A 14,692-nucleotide genomic window follows, 5' to 3' on the forward strand; every position below is an offset into this window, starting at 1 on the left:
GATTCCTTCCACCTCAGCCTTCCGAGTAGCCAGAATTACAGGCATGCGCTACCACGCTCGGCTGATTTTTTGATTTATTGTAGAGATGAGGTCTCGCTGCCCAGGCGGGTCTCGAACCTGCGGGCTCAGGCAATCCACTCACCTCAGCCTCCCAAAGGCGCAGGATTACAGGCTGAGCCATCGAGCCTGGCCAAAATGTTAACAGTGTTGCCTTTGGTCGTAAGAAATATAGGCGCTTGCCCTCCCCCACTTTGTTACATTAATATATTTTCCAAAATTCTATAATGAACAAAAACAATAATTATTATTCTACTCTTTCTCTTTAATTTTACTGTCCCCAGTTTCTCAGCATCTATGGATGTTTTTCCTGACAGATATTCACTTAGCTGGACTTCTTCCAGAAGAGGCTCTGTTAACTTTCATGTGACTGTTGCCATTTCACTTTTCCATGTAATGAGTGATTTTGTTGAATTTATCTTTTACTCATTTGATTTTTCCTCTCTTATCCTTTCACTCAGCCACACTGGGACTATCATCTACTGAGGTAAGAAGGTTACAATAAGAAGGTTGGAATTCACATGCATCCCGCCTTTGAAGATATTCCTAGCCAAAAATAATGTGTAGCATTATCACTCTTTTTTTAAAAAAATTTTTTTAAATGTATTTTGGGGGGCAATAGCGTGTTTTACCTGGGCAAGCTCCAAGATTGGTGTTTTAATGAGACAGTGAAAGTAAACAAGGTCTTTAAAACAGGACCCCCAGATAGGAACCTCTAGGGCACATGATAACTATAATGGGAAGAACATTGCCCTGTACTTGGGTGTGTCTGTGAGATTATCAGCTGGTGGCCCAAGTGGCAGAATTTGCTTATTTATAATCAAAGATGAGTGGCAACTACATGTGTTAAGGCTGGATTCATAATTATGCTATCATAGCAAAGTTGCCATAGATGCTATGCTATGTAAGGAGTGAGCATGGGTTCTGAGCTCTGCAGGGGTGCCAGCCGTGACTTTTCTGATGCCCTGTCCCTCTGGTTGCCCACAGGATGAGGGCGATGATCCCTGGTACCACAAAGCGTGCAAGTGTGACTGTCAAGGAGGAGCCAACACTCTGTGGTCTGCAAGAGCCACCTCCTTAGACTGCATACCAGGTGAGTGTCCCCTCTCCTTCGGGCTCGCATTTCTCCTCCTTCTTCCAATCTGGCTGAGTTAACCCCCTGAACACCACACTCTGAGTTTTTTCCATTTGGCCTCTGAGCTTCAAATCTCATGCTGGTCTCTGCTTCAACAGATGGCACTGGTGTCAATGTTCAGAAACAGCTTCCTAGATTTCTACTTGGCTGGGCCGAGATGGTAAGATGGGCCCCAACTTTCAATGAAACTAATAAATGGGACCGATTGAAAATAAATTAATAGCAGGTAGCATGGAGTTTTTAGAAGGCTTTAGAGCCAGAAGGACCAGAGTTGGAATCCTGACCTCATCAGTTCTGAACTCTGGTACTGCCACTCTGTTGTCTGTTCAGTGGAGGTGACAGCAGTGTGTCTGGTTATTTACTGCTCACCAAACAGCCATGCACTTCCCCACATTTCCCAGCCCCCCCCATGCAATCAGGTGGCGACTTCTCAGCAGGTCCAGCCAAGGTGAGCAGTCCACTTCCAAAATGACATGTAAGGGCTGGCACTCAACTCTCTGGCTCTTCCTTTCCCTGCTGTGAAGTTACTTGTTGAGATAGTGGCTTCTCCTTCAGCCTCTTCCCTAGGTGATTGTGATGCAGAACCTCTTTGCCCACCCACGGTAGACAGGACACCTGAGTGAAAAACAAGCCTACGTTGTGTGAAGTCTCTGAAACTTCCAGCACAACTTATTCTGCAACGAATGTAGCCTATTTTTAAGTGAGGGGCCAGTAAACTATGTAAAGGACCAGAGAGTAAATATTTGTGGCTTTGTGGACTAAATGGTCTCTGTCACAACTCACTTCGGCTCTTGTAGCTCAAAAGAAACCATAGACAATATGTAAATACACAAGCATGTCTGTGTTCCAATAAAACTTTATTTATAAAACAGGCAGTGAACCTAATTTGGCCCAAGGGCCATAGTTTGCTGGCTGCTCAGAGTTGTTTTGAGGAATAAATAAGATGAGACATTAAAGCAGCTTGAATTGTACCCAGGAAACTGTTTAATAAAGGTCAGTTCCTTTTCTTCCTGCCTCCTGAGAGCTCACACTCTGAAGGAGGAGTGAGGAGATCCAATTTTCAGAGGCTAGGCAGTCCCAGCAACTATCGGCAGTGTTTAATCCTTTCCATGGCTCAGAGCCTACTGTGCATGAAACCAGCCTGGTTGCCCCTTCTCCAGGGTTATGATGGTGCCATGCAACTTCATTGACTTCACATAATTGCCTAATAATGGTGCCACAAGAGACAAGTTTGTGTGTTTGTGTGTGTCTCTCTTCATTATTTCCTTAAATTTGCATTAAAATAGCAAATTGCAGCTTAGTGGGTTAGGATACTAGGCTTCTACTGCCTCAGTGTTCCAATTTACTGAAGGGGTAGGATATGGTTTCTGAACCAAGCCTGTTCTCTAGGGAACAGAGGGGGCCCAGTCCTGAGGAAAGCATAGCGCACTGTTTAGTTCAGTGGGCTTTGCCTAGGGGCCGTCCCATTGTGCGCCATGACATTAGCTCATGCAGTCATTAAATGCTGATGTGATCTGCTCAGACAATATTGAAGCACCCTCCTTAATAATCCATTTGGAATGTGATTCTACTGCCCATCTTTCATCATGTGCCTATTATGTACCAGGCACTGACAGGGTGAAAGAAAGGAAAGCCTTGTCTCTCTGCCTTGGAGAAGTTTAACATTTAGTGGAAACAAGTGTTCTTTCTGCTAGAGACGTGAGACCTACTGGAATTCCATTCCAAAGAAGTTCTAAGAAGAAATTGAAAACAGACGAGTTATGTGGACTGGCTTCATTTGCCTAATCAGCGGTGATACTGAGAAGGGTCATGTGTTTGAGGGGTGTGAAGTTGACCCTGGTCCCCCAAGCTGTCTCTTCTACACAGTTGCCATGAACTTGAAGTTCTAAAATGAGAAATTATTTTAGCCTAAGTGTTCTCCTCTCTCCATTGCACTATTTTTTGTTGTTGTTGTTTAACAACACAGATATTTTCAGGAAGGAAAAAAAAAAAAAACTCAGCCTCAGTAATAATCAGTTGATTCATTGTTCTTAATTGGTTCTTCCATTAAAGAGATGATTCAAGGCAGTAGGACTAGTTAGAAACTTCCAGAAGTCAATTGCTCAGCAGTGTTTCAGGTTTTTATTAGCATGTCCAGAATGTCATTTGGTCTCTCTGGATCCTGAGATGCAGATTTTCCACCAAAGCCCACTTTAGTGGGGAAGAACGCCCTAGAAAGCACAGAAGGTTGGGGGGGGGGTCACTCAGGGCTGCTAGGAGGAGCTCACAGGTGCACCCTGGCTGTTAATACCCATTCCCCACCCCACTCCACAGAGCAGAAGGCCAGGTGCGTTATGGCCTCCTAATCTTCAACTTAATGCTATTAAAAATACTAAAAGCCCTGTCTTTTCCACTGTTGAGCCAAGATTACCCTGGCACTCTGAGAGCAGAAAATAGGGTAGGGAAGGTGTCAGAAGTATAAGAAATCCAATGGTGTGCTAATGCTTTACTTTGATTCTAGATTTTATGTTTTATATTATATTTGAGTTTATCATCTATTCTTTCATAAATATTATTCTATATATTTTAGTCTATATTGTCACATATATTCTCTACATGATTATATTGTCATGTAGATCTTCTATATGATATTATATTGTCACACATATTCAAGTCACATATACTATATTGTCACATATATGCATAATATTATTCACATCTCTCTGGAATCTCTTGTCAAGAGTTATCCTGAACTCTCTTTGTGTTTCCTTAGGTTAGCACTCTCTATAAGCACATCTGGCCTTCACACCTACAAAACCCAGAAAGTATTGACTGAGAAAAAGGACTAGTATGGAGGACCCCCCAAAACCCTGGAATTTATTTATAGAAAATTGTGTATTTATTCACACATGTTGAAGCTTCAGCAACCTTCAAAGTACTCATCTGATGCAATACACCTGTTGAGACACTTTTGCCACTGCTCAGAACAGTTTTTGAACTTGTCAATTTTGATGCCTTTTAGTGCTTCTGACGTTTTTGTTTCACCTCTTCCACACTGGCAAAATGTTTCCCTCTGAGGACTTTTTTCATCCAGGGAAACAAACAAACAAACAAAAAGGACTCTTGGGGTGAGATCAGGCGAACAGGGAGGGTGGAGCATGGGGGTCATGCCATTTTTGGACAAAAACTGCTCGGCACTCAGTGCAGTGTGAGCAGGTGCATTCATAAATCATCCATCATGAAATGGGCAAATGTGTTAAAAGAATCTAAAAAAAAAGAAAAGAAAGAAAAAGAGTCACTGAAGCCAAACGCAGCCTCTCACCACAATGCTAGCTGGTACACGGATGCCAGTGGGTTCCTAGAGCACTTACTTAGCAGGGGAAGTCTGTACTACAAAGGGGCCCACCCTTCAAAAGATAATTCCATTTTTTCTGAGGGGTAGCCTTCGTATGTTCAGTGTACATAGCCTGGACTAGCACATTACAAATATACTTTTATCCACCTAATGACCAAATCATGGCTCAGGAGAGCCACTTGAGCCACAAAAGATGCAGGTTTTTTTCTTAAATGAGTATAGAAACAGGTTTAATAGCTACAACAACAAAGTTACATTGGGCGGAAAACTCGGGAAGGTCCTATTCTCTGTGTGTCTGATAAGAATTCTCTTAATTCCTTCAGCAATATTATTTAGGTTGCTTTCCAGCTTATACTCAATTTATGGTTTCTCTTTGGTTAGGCCAGAGTGGGGTCTCCAGGCCACAGGTAGCTTCTACTTCTTCCCTGTGCTCTCTGTTGCCTGTTTCTGCCATTTCCTCTGCTTGTCCCCAGGGGCCGCCCATACAGGAGAACAAGGAGCGAGGCAGATGAGGGGAGCTGGCAGTTAATGAAGGCTGAGGGAAGAGTGACAAGTGACAGGAGTGCAGGGTGCCGAGGAAGGGAGGCAGCACCTGGAGCCCCTTACCCAGTTCAGGGCTAGTACAGATTTGAAGGATGAAGATCGTTGTCGGAAAGGTAAAAGGGGTCCAGAGGAGACGGCCTCAACGGAAGCCTTCCAGGCTGTGTGTAGACCTGATGGGCACTCACCCAGGACCTTGGAAGGAGGAGAGAGGGAAAAAGAGGAGTCAGGAAAAATCTCACTAATATAACTGGAGTGCAGCTTACCTCACGGCACAGAGAGAGTGAGAAATGTCACGTTTTCTGTATTTACATGTTAGACTAAATCCATTTAAGTCCCCCTTTGAGTCCCTCCCACCGTGAGAAGTCTAAGGACAGGATTTTTGAAAGTCCTTTCTTTCCCCCTTTGGACTACACGAATTCTCCAAGAGCTTGCAAGGGCTGCCTCAGGGCGAAACCTGGGCACAGGCTGGGTGACAGGCTCCCTGCTTGGCTCACAGCCCCACTGGAAGGCAGATACTTTGTTGGTGGCTCCTCCCACTCTGAGTCAAGCTCCATCCAAGGGACCTTCCCAAATTTCCTGAGGGTGCTCAGAGCTCAGGGCTCCCACTCCTGACCCTAGTCCAGCCTCTCAGGAGAACCATGTCCCCACTGAGATCAGGGCCCCGTCATGCCCTAGGCTGCTTGCATCGTTAGTCACATGAAACTATCCTCATTTTCTGGAGGAGGTATACATTGGGGGTTGATGATGACAGGACATAGTAGGATAGGGGGGTGTTGGATTTCTGCCCTGCTGAGTCTTTGCCAGAAAAAAAACACAAAATTCGAGAAGATGTCAACATAGTCTCATGAAGTCAGCTACACCAATATCATCTGCTGCTTTGTGGCCAGACACTGCTCTACAAACTCTAAAGTCTCTAAACATCATTTCACTTCATCTTACAGCAATTTTATGAAGGCAGGTACTACTGGTGTGTCCATTTCACAGATGAGGAACCTGAGACCCAGAGAGATTAAGCAGCTTGCCTGCACTCACACTGTGGAGGAGCGGGATCCAATCCCAGCTCTAGTTGGCTGGAAGCAGGGCTTCCTTCTTGACCTTGACCACCCATTTCAGTTACTCGCGCTGTATCCCGATGCCCAGGCCTCACCCTAGACCCATGACATCCGAATCCCTGAGGAAATGCCCTGATGTCAGCATTTCTACAGCTCCCCAATTGATTCCAGGGTGCAGCCCAGGCTGAGTCCCACTGGTCTAAAGTCTCTGCTTACCACTTTTCTGGGTTAGGCAGCTGGGGAACTGGAGGTGGCAATGCCTGGGACCTGGAGGACCAGCCAGGGAGCAGGCGTGCAGGTTGGATGAAGAATGGTTCAGGTTGGGACTTGTATGGCACAGAGCTTCTTTGGGCCATGTGGGGAGAAATATTCACCTGGAAAATATTCAGGGAGCAGTGGGATGAGACTTGGAGCTTGGGAGTCAGGCATCAGATCTTAGACACCCACTGTGGCCCGGGGGAAAGTGAAATCAAGGTCTTGTCCAGGGAGTAAGTACAGCATCCATATCTCAACACATATGTCTTTAGATGGCAAAGTGAACAACAGATTCTCTGTTGCCTGCCCAAGCCCTCACAGGCCTCCAAGGCCATTGGCTCTGGCCAGGTCCCCCTGTGGGTCTATAGCCTGCTCATAACCATTAGATAGGCTAATTGGGAAGAAATGGTGAGAGAGACGAGAGGGAGAAACAGAGAAAGAGCAAAATGCCAAAATGAGGTGATAGGGAGAGGTGACATATTTATTTCCTCCCTTCTGTCTCCTCCCTCAGAGCTGGTGCTCTGAGCAAAAATAAAAAAAGAGGGTCGATCATCAAATGTTCAAGGTGGAAGGGCCTCAGAGACATTCAAGGTTAGAATTTTACTGATGAAAAAACCTGAGGTTAAGTGATGGCCAAGGGCCCCACTGAAACCCTGCTTCCTGACACCAGGCCTTGTTCCTCCTCTCATATGCTCTGACTTGTCTTCTAGGCTGGAGGAATGTGTGGGGTGTAAGAGCCCACAAGGCCACGGGCGCTCAGCCCTCAGCATCTGCCAGCCAACAAAATGCCTTCCCTGGCAGGCTAAGGTTCCCCAAGTGCACTTTCAAAGTGTGCTTGTTCAAAAGGCAGATGCTCTGGGGTGGAGTCCTGGGAACTGCACGCTTAAAAAGCTCCCCTGTTGATTCAGCCACACAAGACATGACTGAGTGACCCATAAAGTGCTCCTCTCTCTCTCCCAGGAGTTGACATTATTTTACAGGCTCCCAAAGTCTTGAAGACTTGATAAACTACAAACGTGGTGCCCTCAGTCCCACCAAGCTGCAGATACTCACGAGAGTGAGGCCTATTCCTTCAGGCAGAAAGGAAGTTAAGCCCCCGTTCCCAGAGGTCTGAAGCTGTCCTTCTGTTTTCAGCCTCGGGGGACAGGGAATTACATTCAAATATACTGATTTTTGAAAAATTGTCCAGAAAGACTTTAGCATTTGTTTTACTGTTACAGGTGATGAAGCCTCAGTAAATATATTCAGCCCTTCAACCTGAACTCAAATTTACACATGGAGAAAATAATTTGATTTGCCTTATTTGGAGTTTATCATTCACAATCAGAAAACTAGGTGAATAAGGCAGGAGGATCGCTTGAGGCCAGGAATCTGAGGCTGCAGTGGGCTACAATCGCACCACTGCACTCCAGGCTGGGTAACAGAGCAAGACCCTGCCTCTAAAGAAAAAAAAAGGAAAACTCAGAGAATGTATTTACCTATATTTATCACTTGTTTTCCAAGGATATTCAGCTAGGAACCAGGCATGGTTACAAGTACAAGACCCCCTAAATACTGGCTTATTGAATTAATTTCTTTTAGCTCACATGGTAAAAAGACGAGGGATAGGGAGTTGCTTAAGTGTATCAGGGCTGAGGTCACTGCAACAGGAAGAAAGAAGGGACAAGTGAAACCTGACCAGGAATCTCCAGCAGGCATCCTCTTATAGCTCACTGGTCAGAAGTTATGTCTCATGGTCACTTCAATTGCAAAGGAGTCTGGGAAAGATTTTTTTTTCAGCTGGCTACATTGCTACCCCCAATAAAAGGAGGGGCTCTTTACTCAAAAAGAAGGGGAGAATAAAAAGGGGGAGAATGAAAAAGAAGGGGAGAATGAATACTGGATTGAAAAAGAGCAGTCTCTGACCAGGTTGCCCAATGCTGTTAAAGTGAGAGGATATAAGACAAGAGGAAGCTGGAGACAATTAACCCAGAAGAACCACCCTGGCTATTCCTACTGGGAAAAAGCAGGTCCTTTCAGCTGTTTCTCATTCAACAGTCCCACGGGCACATTTCACCTGCTTTTTTTTTTTCATTAGACTGGTGAGAAAACTGCAATTTACAAGTGGGAAGTCAGTCTCAATATATAATTGCCCTTCTTGCCTCTTACCGTTCTTTTGTTCCTATAATTGGCATCATCTGCTGTCCAAGGAAAATTAGGGACACTGATGTCATCACACAGGATGGCTAAACCTGTTCATGAGGGAAATAAAGATGTGTGGTATTTAAATATGGTATTTCACTGTGCACCTTGGTTTTTAGATCTCTAAGATGGTGGAGGAGGTAAAGTATTTCTCAAGTGCTCCTCCCCCTCCCCCCCATGAAGTTGCCAGGGCACCACTTCCCTCTGCTCTTTCGAAGGTTATGAGTCTCTTCTCGTGTGAGTGGTGAACAGTTGAAGGCCTACTGGGAACCATGCTGACAAGTGATACATCCTCCATCTCCACAGTGCAAACCAGATGGGTTTGTTTTGTTATTTTAGTCACCTTGTGCTTGTTGAGTATTGAGATATGAGTGTTTCAATGTGCACTGTTTTTCCTTTCCCAGAATGCCCATATCACAAGCCCCTGGGTTTCGAGTCAGGGGAGGTCACACCTGACCAGATCACCTGCTCCAACCCAGAGCAGTACGTGGGTTGGTATTCCTCGTGGACTGCAAACAAGGCTCGGCTCAACAGTCAAGGCTTTGGGTAAGCAGGGCAGGCAGCCCAGGGGCTTTTATCTCATGTACTTTGAAAAAATAGGTCTCAACCTGGAGCAGTGGCTCACGCCTATAGCTCCAGCACTTTGGGAGGCCAAGGCAGGAGAATCGCTTAGAGTCACCACTGCACTCCAGCCTGGGTGACAGAGTGAGAGCCTGTCTCCTAAAAACAAACAAACAAACAAACACAAAAAGGAAATATAGGTCTCTCTAATAAATGAACGACACAGAACACATTTATTCAACAAATATTGATTGAGTGCCTTCCATGCAGCAAGGATGGTGGATAAAGCAGGCCTCCAAGAGGCATACAGTTTAAAGGGGGAGACAAACTATGCACACATCATCACACTCATTGTTCAGTAGGTGTGATGAGAGCTGTCAGGGAGGCGAAGAAGGAAGAATGACCTCCTTCAGTTGACACACCGGGAAGGCTTCCTAAGGGAAAGGTATTTGACCTGTGACTTGAAGTTGGCCAGAGAAGGGAGAAAAGAGGCACGGGGTATAGCAAGCGCAAAGGCCTTGAGTTGGGATGATACCTCAAGGGTGTGGATGCTGAACATAAGGAAGGCCAGCAAGGCCAGCAAGGCTAGGGCACAGGTGAGACAAGGAGGAGAGGTAGGCAGAGGTCAGATGGTGCAGGACCTTGTAAGTCACACTAGTAACTGTGGTCCTTATTCTAAGGCTAATGGGAGTTCCCTGGGTGTGTATTAGCATACAGGTTTGTGCTGCTGTAGCTAAGAGCCCCAAAGTACAGTGACTTAATGTTGAAGTGTATATCTTGCTCACCTAAACATTTTATTAGGCAGTCTAGGCATGTTATGGCAGCTTGATAGTAGCAGGGGCCTTGTTATTCTGTTGTCCTTAACATGAAGCTTCCATCTTGAGGTCCAAAATGGTTGCTCTAACTTCCATTATCACATCCACATTCTTGTCAGTAGGCAGAATAAAAAAAGGAGCAGAGTGCCTACACTTTGCCTTTGAAGATACAATCATACCCTATTGGCTACTTCTGCCCATATCCCATTGACCAGAATTTGGTGAGCTGGCCCCAGCAAACTGCAAGGGATACTGAGAAATGTCACCTTACCCGAGTGGCCATTTGCCCAGGTGAAGTTCAGGGGTGCTATTACTACAGGAAAATGGGAAGAAAATATTGGGAGACAATTAGCAGACTCTGCCGGATAAAGACTTTAAGTCAAGGAGTATCACAAGCTGATTCATATTTTAAGAAAAGTTCTGGTTGGGTGTAGTAGCTCATACCTTTAATCCCAGCACTTTGGAAGGTTAAGATGGGAAGATTGCTTGAGGCCTGGAGCTCAAGACTAGCCTGGGCAACATAGCGAGACCCCCCCCCCCCATCTCTACAAAAAATTTAAAAAATTAGCCAGGTGTGGGTGTGTGTGCCTATAGTCTTGGCTTTTCAGGGGGCTGAGGCAGGAGGATCCCTTGAGCCCAGGAGTTCAAAGCTGCAGTGAGCTATGATAGTGCCACTGCACTGCAGCCTGGGCAACAAAGGAAGATGCTGTCTCTAAATTTAATTTTTTTAAAAGTGTCTGATTGCTGTGGGGTGAATTGTTTAGTGTAGAGGGAAGAGCAGCCCAGGGAGACTAGTTAAGTGAAGTACAACAAGAAAGGAAGGTGACATGAACTAGGGTGGCAGCAGTGGAGACAGAGAAGTAGAGGGATTTGAGAGACATTTGGAGATGGGGCCAATAGATGGAGTGGGCATCAGGACTGGTAGAGAAGAAGGGGCCAAGGAGGCTCTCAGATGGCTAGAATGGACGCCTGGGAGGATGGGGTAGCACTCAGAGAGTTGAAGCCTGAAAGGGGTGTGGGCAGGGGCAATTTGGGGCTCACTTTTGGATGTTTCATCTGAGATGCTGGAAGTCATCAGAAGTCACCTAGCCAGTAACTAGCTCTCTGGGCTTGGGATTTAGAAAAGGCCTGGGATGGAAGTAAAAAGTTAGGAGCCACTCAAGGAGCAAGTCTGGAAAAAAAAGAGTCTTACCCATGCTCTAGCCTTGCTGACCTTCCTTATGTTCCGTATCCACACCCTGGAGGTATCATTCCAACTCAGGTCCTTTGCACCTGCTGTACCCCGTGCTTCTTCCCTCCCTCCCCTAGCCAACTTCAAGTCACAAATATCTTTTCCTTAGAAAGTCTTCCCAGTGTGTCAAATGGAGGAGGTCATCCTTACTTCTTCATCTCCCCCACAGCACTCAGAGAAGCTAAAAATATGGACTAAAAGGAGAAAAGGAGAGGAGGTAAACGAATATAGGTTTCTACAATTTATGAGGAATGTAGCTAAACAACAAATTAGTTGCTTCAACAGTTATCTGGCTTTCCGCCTGTCAAAGCCCTTCTACATCCACCAGTCAGGGCTCTGTACGAGGCAGACACTCCCGAATGCCAGGGATGGCCGTATATGAAGGAGACACAGATAGGTATGAAGAGGGTGAAATATGGAAAAAGAGTCACAGGGGAGACTTTTGCAAAGGGCAGGGGCTGGCAGTGTGCACATGCATGTTTTAAAGAAAGACATGTTCAACAGCATTCAAAGCAATTCCAGCTACACTTGAAGGCATTTCTTTGACAATATGAGTTGAATCTGGCAATTTTTCTGGGGACGCAGGGATACAGGGGAAAGAATGAAGTACAAGTTAAGTAGAGTGGAGGCTGACACTCCTCGAAGACAGGGCTTTGGGTGCTCACTAGGCTGCAGCCCAGACTTCCTGAGTTTGGCTGAGGACTCTTCAGGCCCTCCAAAGCCAGTGCCTGGTGGCTTTTTGGCCACATTCCTAGAGGAAGGCTCCTGGTGATTCAGTGTTTCCTGGCAGGTGCGCCTGGCTTTCCAAGTTCCAGGACAGTAGCCAGTGGTTACAGATAGACCTGAAGGAGATCAAGGTGATTTCAGGGATCCTCACCCAGGGGCGCTGTGACATCGATGAGTGGATGACCAAGTACAGTGTGCAGTACAGGACCGATGAGCGCCTGAACTGGATTTACTATAAGGACCAGACTGGAAACAACCGGGTAAGTTGGGCTTAGCCCCAACCCCCTTAGGCTCACCCCCCCATGTCTCCCCTCCCATCTCTGTGCTTCTGTCCCCAACCTCTGTCAGAGCATAGACTCCAGGGCATGGTGGGTCATCTGTGCCTTTCCCCCAAAATATGGTGTGCTCTTTTCATGTGCTGTCTTGGTGCTCAGCACAGTTTGTTTGCAAACAAATGCCACTTTTAGGTACAAAAGAAGTATTTGTCTGAATTTTCACATCAGTATATAGTTGCTTGAATACTCAAGACTGGTCATTTGGACTATTTCAAACTCACTGGATCATTGAATGTTCTTTGCTTCATGGGTCTGGCTTGATCTGTTACTGATGTGCATAGAGCATTGTCCATTTATATAGATATGGCCTCTCCTTACTATTCACTGAGACCAATTGCTGGGAGATTTTTGACAACTTAGTAAGTTAGCCACCAACTAAATGGCTAAAAGGACTTCACCAGTGCAAAAACAAAGGCACTTAAACCTTTGGGTTACTCCATATCCTGTTAATCTTTGTGGACTGAGACCAAAGTCTTCTTCACCATAGGCTAAACACAGTAGGCTCCTGACTACACAGATTTGCAATGAATAAAAATGAATTAAGAACACGAACTAGCCAGAAATGTTAACTGTCCTTTTGCCAAGAGTAAGGAATTCCTCAGGCTAATTGTGACATTTTATCAGGTTAAAGTAGACATGCGCAGTTGAGAATCAGAAGGTTTTGTAGTCTCTGATGACAATTTGTACAGCAAGATATTCATGGGTCGAGGTATCAAGGAATTTGAACACAATAGGAAAAATCATCTTGATACTTGGACTTCTAATTTTGCTCTAGTCCTTATTAGTTGGCTTCTCTAAAAGATAATAGAAGATTTTCAAACCCTTGCTTCTGAAGGCTTTGATGGTTTCTTGCAAAGAGGCACTCCACTGGGCACCTGTGCAGTTTGGAGAGGCCCGCTACATCTTGCTCCAGACTTGAACAGGCTCAAGGACAAACAGCTTAGAGAGGGCAGTGTGGGGCATTGCTACTGGGAAGAAAGACAAGATCATGGCGGACAAAGTTCTTCCTGTTCTGTGGATGCACGAAGTCAAATGCAACAGCCAGATATTTTCAGGAGATAATCTCAGAGGATGAAATGAATGTTTCACTGTGACTCTGGAACGAAGGCAAAGAGTGATTTCTTTGGAAAAAGTGTCAAACATTCACTGCACCTTTTTATGTTGCATGCTATAAAACATTAGGCAAACACCTTTTTTTCTCTACTCTGGCACCACTCTACCCTTTCCAGAATCTTCTCTCTAGTTTTTATGTCTTAAAAAAAAAACTTTATCCAAGTGTAAAAGGTTCTTGTCACTTGTATCAACGTATGGACACGCACTTAAGCTTTGGCTTACAATTTCTGAACCAGGCACGTTTTTACTTGAGCTCCACTTTGGCTATGTGATGTGGGCCTTTTCAAAACTTCCTGTCAAAATGCGAACGATAAAAACAAAGATTAGTGACGAGTCAAGAGGCATTTTTTATCAACACTATCCAGTAGGAATTTCTGCCATGATAGAAATGCTCATATCTCCACTGTTCAATATGAAGGCCACTGTTCACATGTAGCTACTGACCACTTGAAATGTTGTGAATGTGACTCAGGAACTGAATTTTTATCTAATTTTAATTAGTTTGCATTTAAATAGACACATTGGCTAGTGGTTACCATGTTGGGTGGCACAGTTCCAGATGTCCCCATATAACCATATAGTGACTCAGATGCCCTGAGCATGTAGGTGCTAACAATCACTCAAGGTCAGATTTTGGGGGGGCACTTGCAAACTCTGAACTTTAACCATTTTTTAAGATTTTCCATAGTTAAAAGCTCCAGACAGGAATCATTCCTCCTTTTCTCTACCCTGATGTGATGATGACAAGACTGCCTTTCTCTCTTTAGGTCTTCTATGGAAACTCGGATCGAACCTCCACAGTCCAGAACCTGCTGCGGCCCCCCATCATCTCCCGGTTCATCCGCCTGATCCCGCTGGGCTGGCACGTCCGCATTGCCATCCGGATGGAGCTGCTGGAGTGTGTCAGCAAGTGTGCCTGAGGCCTGCTCAGCTTGGTGCCTGCCAATAGGCAGAGCGGGCCTGGGGGCACCCCTGACACACCACTGGGACAGATAGGGCTGTATATTACAAAGCACTTTTAAATGCAGAGCTGAGTAGAGAATATTTCATTTTGAAAAAAAGATATAGTTTCCAATTTTCAGTGAAAGAAAAATGAACTTATTCCCCACTCAGAGCCAGAGTAAGTAAGAACAAAGAAAATGTCCCTGAAAACAATTTTCTTACAAAAACTTAAGTAGCAGGGGTAATTTGCTGCCTTTTTTTTTTTTTAACAGTGACACTGTGAAAGGTGTAGTCTCAGGAGAATACAAAACAGCCCTGATTAGCTGGGCTTGGTGGCTCAGCCTGTAATCCCGCACCTTTGGGAGGCTGAGGTGAGTGGATTGCCTGAGCCCGCAGGTTGGAGACCCGCCTG

The 14,692-nt window shown here is 45.3% G+C and overlaps 1 protein-coding gene across 1 annotated transcript in view; it reads left to right on the top strand.

The window, feature by feature from the left end:
* The window catches only part of RS1 (retinoschisin 1), a 22,390-nt gene extending 7,865 nt beyond the window's left edge, over window positions 1-14,525 (top strand). Inside the window, exons 2-6 of the mRNA XM_008065468.1 lie at window positions 519-544; window positions 1,045-1,150; window positions 8,962-9,103; window positions 11,955-12,150; window positions 14,106-14,525. Coding sequence (XP_008063659.1) covers window positions 519-544; window positions 1,045-1,150; window positions 8,962-9,103; window positions 11,955-12,150; window positions 14,106-14,258 — 623 coding nt within the window. The 3' untranslated portion in view covers window positions 14,259-14,525. The remainder of the gene's footprint in view (window positions 1-518; window positions 545-1,044; window positions 1,151-8,961; window positions 9,104-11,954; window positions 12,151-14,105) is intronic.
* Window positions 14,526-14,692: the final 167 nt, after the last annotated feature.

Source organism: Carlito syrichta, unplaced genomic scaffold, assembly GCF_000164805.1.
Source record: "Carlito syrichta isolate Samal-C Ts95f unplaced genomic scaffold, Tarsius_syrichta-2.0.1 Scaffold308488, whole genome shotgun sequence".
Lineage (NCBI taxonomy): Eukaryota > Metazoa > Chordata > Mammalia > Primates > Tarsiidae > Carlito > Carlito syrichta.